At 42.7% G+C, this 8,299-nt stretch overlaps 1 protein-coding gene across 1 annotated transcript; it reads left to right on the forward strand.

Annotated features, from left to right (window-relative positions):
• Positions 1-1,595: 1,595 nt before the first annotated feature.
• Positions 1,596-5,404, forward strand: LOC103780091 (growth arrest-specific protein 7-like; the record flags this gene model as incomplete). Its single annotated transcript, XM_008947740.1, has 3 exons — positions 1,596-1,675; positions 3,990-4,088; positions 4,800-5,404. Coding segments are annotated over 3 exons (293 nt in total), but the record flags the coding sequence as incomplete, so codon positions are not given.
• Positions 5,405-8,299: the final 2,895 nt, after the last annotated feature.

Consider the following 8,299-nt stretch of genomic DNA (forward strand, 5'->3'; position numbering starts at 1 on the left):
TAAAGGATTCTATGATTCTATGTCTGTAAATTCACAGCCTCTCTATGTTCTCTTGGGCCCTCAGAAATTGTTTGCAATAGGTACTTATTGAAGAATCAAAAGAGATGGGAGTAACCCAGAGTTTGGTGTGTCTGCCCATCACTCTCCCCCACTTGGTGCCACTGTTACCGTGCATGGCAGGGGGGGACTTGCCCCATCCCCACATGTAATGCTACCCAGCAGCCCAGCTGGAGTGCTTGCAATATGCACAGCAGCAGCATATAGTGATCTAGCTTTGAAATGAGGCCTGCTGCAAGTGGACAATACAACTAGAGAGCTCTAGACTACTGTCCCACTGCAGATCCCACTACTAGTGGGACTGTGGTCCCACTGCGAACAGATCGGTGATGGAAAACAATTCTGCTCCCATGGACTGGTCATGACTTTCATGGTCCTGGCCGTACAGTGGCTCAGGTTCACCCAGGTGGGTAGAAGATAACACCAAGTCAAATAGTTCCTGGTGAGCCTCCTGGAGTGTGGGAGACAATGGTTTGTACTTGTCATGTTAGACTGGGCATCACTCATCTGGGTAGATAAGCTTATTGCCAAGCTTCAAGCCTTGAATCCTGGTTTGTTTGTTTGTTTGTTTGTTTTGTTGAGTTTGGTTGCCACCCCAAGTTCTAAGTCCACGAGACACTTCCAGATGCATTTACTTCTTTGACACTTTTGGTCTATGGACCAAAGCATGGTCCATGAACAGGTTTATGTACAAGACATTTTTGCACATGAAGGAACAGGATGAATTTGAGCCCTGGACCTAGGCAGCAAATCATTAGGGTAATAAGGCATAACTGAGCCTCATTTAAAGAAGAAAGATAATTTACTATACAGAAAGCAGTAGGCTCTGAGACATGTCTTCCAGATTTTCCGCCTACCTTTCCCTCACCATCAGAGCAGAGTGCTGCAATAAAATAAAATTGAAATAATCACAGCTTACTGTATTACTTCCCTGAACATGGGAGGAAGCCAGAGCTCAGCTGGAATCATGCATCTTCAGGGGCTGGAGAATCCATGAGTGTGCTGTTGGGTTCTGGTTGCACATAAACATCCCTTGATCTCAAACAGCTTGAGCCTGATGCTTCATTTCCATTTTAAACAGACCTGTCTTAGAATGCAGTCTCACATACAGAGTTCTACCCTGCAGCTCCGTAGCTCATCATTGATTTTCTATTTTAATGATTTTATTTTTCAGATATAACTTTCTGTCCGTGACCTGGTTGGTTTTTTTGTTTGGTTTGGTTTTGGTTTGTTTGTTTTGTTTTTTTCCTGAGGTAACCTGCATTCATAGTTCCAGACATTTTGTAAAGTACTACTTAATGTTCATATTTTTCAATTCTTGTCTTTCCCCCTCTTCTTTCTCACGCCAGTCTTCTACCACACATCAAGTGCATGCATTTATTGAAATTCAGTTGCAAATAACAGAACTGTCTTCAGCTCCACCAGGACTGACCTTCAAACCTTCTGGATCTGTCTAAAAAACCTGAACTGTGATTTCTTTCTAATCTCCGTAACACTGGCTAGAGAATCCTAATGTGCTGCTTTCTTGAACTTCTCAGGAGATGACCTGATGCGCTGTGTGGATCTTTACAATCAAGCCCAGTCCAAGTGGTTTGAGGAAATGGTGACCACCACTCTGGTATGTAACTCTGTGTAACATCTTACATGTATACCATCCCAAAACTGTAATAGCGTACAGCTTTCATCACTCATAGCTAGTTACAGTGCAAAGCAATGAGAAAAATTAGGTGATAAATCTCCTATTGTATTTTCCATTCTTAGTTCTACGAAAAATGCTTATCGTGAGGGATGTAGAAATTATTCTTTCCAGAAGGCATTAAACCAGTTCAGGGCTGCTCGAGGGACGGAACCCTGGAATTGTCCCCAAGGAGGATGAAATAATGTACAAGAAAGACATGGAAGGATGTGATTATCACTGAATCTATTTATGCATTAATGTATTTTTGTATTCTATGATTTTACAGTTTCTCTGTGGGCATTGCCAGCTCAGAAGAGGCATGCTTTAATTGCTTATTTTTCTGTTTCTGTTCCTCTGAAGATAACACAGCTCACAATATTCACCCTAAGCGTGTGTACCTTAGGGACTAGTCACCAAGATGCCAGGATACTGCTTTGGTGTGCTGTACTTCTGGAAATCCTTGTACTTTGGCTTTAGGGCTCCTCCCTTGTGTCATTCCTCAGAGCCCTTCTGGACAACAGTCAGTTGCTTTCAGAATTGGAAAATAAAAATGTATTTTTCTCATTGGACAAACACAAAACTGTAACCTCTTCCTAATAAGAAGCACGGTAAAAAATTCCTCAGCATTTGAAAGTGTGTGAGTGCAATGTTTAAACTGCAGTAAATAAAGACAGATGGGTGACTGGAAAACAAGGAGGCAGATACCTTCCCAAAAGCAGAAGAAGAGAGAAAGTTGGCTGTTCCTGTATGTACAGGATCTGATTCTCCTCTCACCCTCACTGGTGGTTTCTCACTGATGCAGTGGCACTGACCATCAGTGCCACTGTGTCCAGCTATGGCCAGGCAGAGGTTAGTTAGCTGCATATTTCCTCCTGGAGAAGTACGACTCTGCACTGGTAGCTAGCTCAAGAGGGAAGTCACAGCCTGCAGGCTGCACAGCAGTTCTGTGAGAACTCAGGCTGAAAAGCAGTTGAAGGTAAGTCTCGGTGTGCGTGAATATAAAATCTAAAGTGAAAATAGTCTGCGTCTGATCAGCTCAGGTACAGATTAGTTCATATGCAGTACAAAGTTGAGAGAGTCAAGGTCTGAAGATTTTTATTTCTTTGCATGCTTTCCTCCCTGAAAGCTTCTGGTGCAGATACCATGCACGTTCTGCCTGTGGTGTGCTTACCAGCACTTAGCACACTGGGTTCTGCACATCTATGCCCTAAGTAAGGGAGTCTGACTTAAATGTGGACCAGTTGTTCCACAAGGACAGTACATCAGCTAGCAAGAGCAATAAGAGCTCAGCCTGTTTCTGTCCTGTCCGTGCCATCCCCAGGCAGATAGTCTGCCACCTGAGACTTTTATGCTGTAATGAAGAATCTGTTTCCCAAATGATGTTTAACACATTGCAGATAGCCCAGGGGTGCCCAGTGTGGCAGCCTGCCTGCACGTGTATTCTGAGATTGCACACTGCCATGATGCTTAGTAAGTGAAATACCAGAAATGCCCTCTGAAGGCAGGTTGTGTAAGATTTTGCCTCACTGATGTGCCTGTGAATACAGAGCTTTCTGGTGAAACAGCGAAGTCCATTACAGTATGTCTTTAAAGGCAGACTTCCACAGCATGTTGCTTCCACTGCTGCCATTCACATGGGCAAGGATGGACTAAATGCAGATTTTGGGCTATAATGCCAGAATGCAGGAGAATAGGGAGGCAGAAAAAAAATCCGGAGGAAAATTAGAAATCACCTGACTTTTCAACTAAACTGTTTGTGGGGTCTGCTTACTACCAGCTGAGCAAGGTGGGCACTTGTCCCAGCTCATCATCTGGTGAACTGATGAAACTGCTCTGACAGGTGCCAGGTTAGAGCAAGGGCACTCAGGTTCTCTGAGCCACACACTAGAGCAGTCTCCTGCTTTCTCAGGGAATCACTGTAACTTCTGGAGCTAGCAATAAAGCATGCAGAGCTTCTTGAAGAAAATATTTTCCCTCTTGCTTGCAGCATCTCTGAAGACTCTCTCTGCCTTTGCTGTCTTAGTTTTGCAGAAGTTTCAACCTTCTTTCCTGTCACTAGGCTGAAGTGACTTCTGTTGCTTGCTGTCTCTGATTCTCTCCAAATCAGAGGGGAGTGCAACAGCAGAGTTCAGCCCCGAAGCATGACCCTAACATAGCATCATACTGACTGGCAACTTTGTGTGTGTTGTCCTTTCTCTGGGCCTTCAAACTTAGCTTTCAAGAAAAATGTGGCATTGTTTTTCTTCATGTTCAGGAGCTCGAGAGACTAGAAGTTGAAAGGGTGGAGATGATTCGGCAGCATCTTTGCCAGTACACACAGCTGCGTCATGAGACAGACATGTTCAACCAAAGCGTAAGTTTGGGTTTTGTTCAATCCCTTTGGTCTTCACTGCACTTCAGCTGAGCAGAACAGCCCCTACCCTCATCCAACTGACCTGTAGCAAAAGGAGAGAGAAAAAGCGTGCAGGGTCAGCTTGTTGGTTTGCAGCAGTACTGCATGGCCACCCTGCTTATCCAAGGTGATCCTGGTAAAATTCCGTATGACTGGATCACAGTTTTTTGCTGGGGAGACACAGGGCGTGGAGTTACATCTGGCCAGCATGAGCCATTACCTCTCACAGCATGGCACACTGCTCCTTGAGCTCATCTCTTCTTGCAAGGAAGGTGGTAAATAGTTTCACTGTTGGAGGAAGGAGTGTATTTTTTTTCTTATTTGAAAATTACTAAGTTTTTTAATATTAAAATATGGGAAGTGTATACTGCCCTGGGTATATGGCTGTATTTGGTGTAAGGTACACATTGCAGGACAGGAGTCAGAGACCGATTGGCCAATGCCAGGCATAGGAATCCTGTCTCCACTTGACCTTAAAGTTTGCACCTTGTCTGCTTTCTGCTATGAAGCTTCACATTGAGGTCTGGCTGTTCACTGAACCTCACATACGTGAGGTTCTCACCTGTCTACAAATGCAGGATAGGTGTGCCCTTAGCTGCGCTACGCTTCAGAACAATGACTCTCTGCTTGGAATGCACCCTTGACATTTTTGTTCTTGTTTGTTCATTTTAGACAGTAGAGCTCGTGGATCAGTTGCTTCGGAAAGTGGATCCTGCCAAAGACAGGGAACTGTGGGTAAAAGAACACAAAACTGGAGATATCCGACCTGTGGACATGGAAATATAGACTGATCTATAGTTGTATGTGATGAGTCCACTGAATTAACCGGGCTAATGGTTGTTTTTTAAGGGTCAGAAGAGCATAGGGAAAAGGTCATCCCACTACCAGATACCTTGTAATTTATGCCTGTACAGGCTCTCTCTGTAACATTTAGTCATTAAAATGGTCCTCATTGTGCTAAGCCTTAAGCACCAGATATTCCAGGGTGAAGAAACCAGATGTATGCATCCCATCAGAGGTTCCCAATTGCACGCAGCTTCCAGAAGAAATCTGCTTTCTGGTACAGAGAGCTCTCTGTTCTTCAGTGACTTTGTGCTACATCCCTTTTGCATGACTATCTTTATACAGTATGTGAGAACAACCATGCAGTGAGCCTCTGGCCAGCCATTTGATAACTGTCTGAACATGATGCAGGAGGCAAGGAAGTCCTGATCATGAATCCCAGGTCTGTCACTGACTGCTTTAATGGCCAAGTCAATTAACTTTTCTGGCTCCCCCATCTATAAAACACACACATCTCACAGCAATGTTGTGCAAACACATTTTTTTTTTTCATATAATAGTTTCCCACCATAGCAGTGAAGTGGTGGCCCTTCTCCCAAAATCTTTGGAGAAGACTTCTGCTCTTCCTCTCTTATACTCCCTCTCAGGGATACATAACCCATTATCATCATGATTTTTGTTTTAGGCAAATCAATAAGGTTGAAAGTGTTACCATCATGGTTATTTATCAGGAAAGACTTGGTTGTGCTATATCTACCTCATTAGCTGTCTGAGTGCCCTCAGTGACAGAAAGAGGTCATATACCAAGGAATAAATGAGATGTTCAAAACCTTTCCTGCTTATGCAAGGTATTTTCTCACAGAGCCTCCCTAAAGACAGTCTTCTGACATTTTATTTGGGATCCTGGTTTAAATTGCCCTTTGTTGGTTCCTTCAGGTGAATATCACAGCCTTTATGTATCTTTAGTTACCAAGTTTGTTCAGCTAAATTGTAGAGTTTATATTCTTAGAGCCTGATTTACAAAAGTGCCATGGATCTGTGATGCTAGATTGGATTAAATGTAGATGTAGGTGCCCAGCACTTCTGCACCATCAGATTCTTAATCTTAGGTTCCCTTTCTGTAAACTACCAAAAGTTGAACACTGCTCTTGGCACATAGTGTTACATAGTCTGGAGACTGATTTTGAAAACATTCATTTTCTTCTCTGCTGTTATGTATGATTGATTATTCAGTATAGCTGTTAATTTTTCAGCATTTCTTACAATACCAAGATTCTTATGATTCCTGCTTTGGGTCCATCAGAAACCTTGCTTCTCACCACTGTGGCCTTTACTCAGTGTTTACTGTGTTATCTACAGTTGCCCAAATCATACTCAAGTTATCGACACTTCAATCAGACTTATGCTCTGCTTTTTCTCCTCACCATCCTTTTGCCCCCACCACCAAAACTGTGTCCTTCTTTTGTTCTGCTACTATTCTGAGTTTTTGTTCACCAGCCTCCAAGTGCTGTGATTAGAACATTAAGAATTAATATTGTCCTTTACAAACGCAGTCTGAGACAAAGAGAAATCTTATGTGAAACATGTTTTTGATATTGCTGCAGTGAGTATTTTTCTGGTTTGCTCTTTCAAAGTCAATTCTCTCACATTCTCCTAATTTTTTTCCTTTTTTTCAACCATCTCTTTACCAGTATAGGTTTGTTTCTCTTTTGCAGATGCCTCCACTACCCACTTCTCTGCTGCATCGTTAACCTTTATCAACCTTTGCACTTTGGCAGGTGCAATGTCATGACCACTGCATGCTCAGGATCACTGTTTCTGGTGTGATACCTCCTGTACTGCACTGTCATTACCTCTGAATTGGCATCTACTACTTTATTCTTAATTTTGGAAGCATCCAGCACACCGTTACATGAATCTCTCCTAAGTTCCTGCAAAGACCATTGCAATACAAATGAAATATGGTTTGCCTAAGTGGTCATGTAGTCCTTGAGCTCAGTAAGAGTGTGTATGCTTCCCTAGACACCTCTTCTGCTGCTCAGATAGGGAAGTCTCCTGATGGTCTCTCTTTTTCAGTCTTCCTATTGATTGACCGTCTGTCCTGTTAGTTGTTTTGGGCATGCCAGTGTCTCTCTACCATGCACTTTGGAGGATGGGCACTTTTTTTTTAAACCACAGGTGCAAGGTGAGCTTTCTGAACTTCAATAGCCAAAAATAGCCAGAGTACTATAGATCTGCATCTCAGGTCGACCCCTGTGTTCTAAGCTGTATTGTAAATTCAAATGAGCAATCTCAGCAGCACCTCACCACATTCTTGGTTTGATTGTGAAACCAAGCTAGTTGTGCACTTTAATAAATATCTGAAATAATCTGTTATCAGTCACACTTTATTTTTCCCTTTCTTTAAAGATATTTGTTATTTTACCTATTTTGGACTGGAAATATTGTCCATTAGCACAGATGTCTCTGAGGACTGAAATGTATTTTGGTTTCTCTATATTTAACAGAGGTATATTTAAGCTGCTCTCAATACTCAGTTGTATTTTCTGATAATTTTTTTTCCCTTTTGTTTTATTTCTGAACATTTTCCTACTTCTAGTAGCATTGCTGTATTCATCTTCCACTGAGTTGCAAAAATACGGTTGAACCCAGTCTTTCCTCATGCAATAGCTCATCCTAAACAGCTTCTTCCCTGGGGCAAGATCAAACTTTGTGTTACATTAAAATTGCTAGCATGTGAAAAGTATGATGGTGTTACAATACGATTAATAGGAATAGCAAAGTCACTTGCCTCCATAGGTACTGAGCTTAAGGGTCATCTCATTTTCGTCTGGCAGGTGGGCTCATGCACTTGATGCAAGTTTTTACTGTTTTAGTCACTACAGGTATCAGTCTTTTTTGTTGAGTGTCAAGGTTGTCTTACATCTTCATGTGGATCTGTGGTCACTGAGCAGAAGGTGAGCTTCTGGTTAGTACTGTTGGCTTTTATCTGAAGAGGGACAGTTATTGGCACTTTGCTTCTGGTTCTTCTCTGGTAGCTCTGCCTGCCTGTCTGTGTTGAAGCCACCTGTGTTTCAGTCCTGCTGCTCCTATGGAGCTCCCTCTTTGTCTAAGTGGTGCCATTCACATATTTGTCTTGTGCTATCAAGTGTCGGGCTCCCTGGCAGTCTGTACTTCAGCTAGAGCCTTCTGGCCCTTGTCTGAGCTCAAGGGCTTTGTGAATTCCTATGGCTTTGATTCTGTTGGATATTCTGACTCCAGTGCAAGAGCTGTTGAGGTGCTTGCCAGCTGCAACCTCTGCTACTGTACATTTTATTTGTCATATGTACCCTCCTGCCTTTGTTTTCAAAGCCATCTTCTGGCACAGTTTACTCAACAGAGATTCTTAG

The sequence above is a fragment of the Merops nubicus genome, unplaced genomic scaffold (assembly GCF_000691845.1).
Source record: "Merops nubicus isolate BGI_N331 unplaced genomic scaffold, ASM69184v1 scaffold14489, whole genome shotgun sequence".
Lineage (NCBI taxonomy): Eukaryota > Metazoa > Chordata > Aves > Coraciiformes > Meropidae > Merops > Merops nubicus.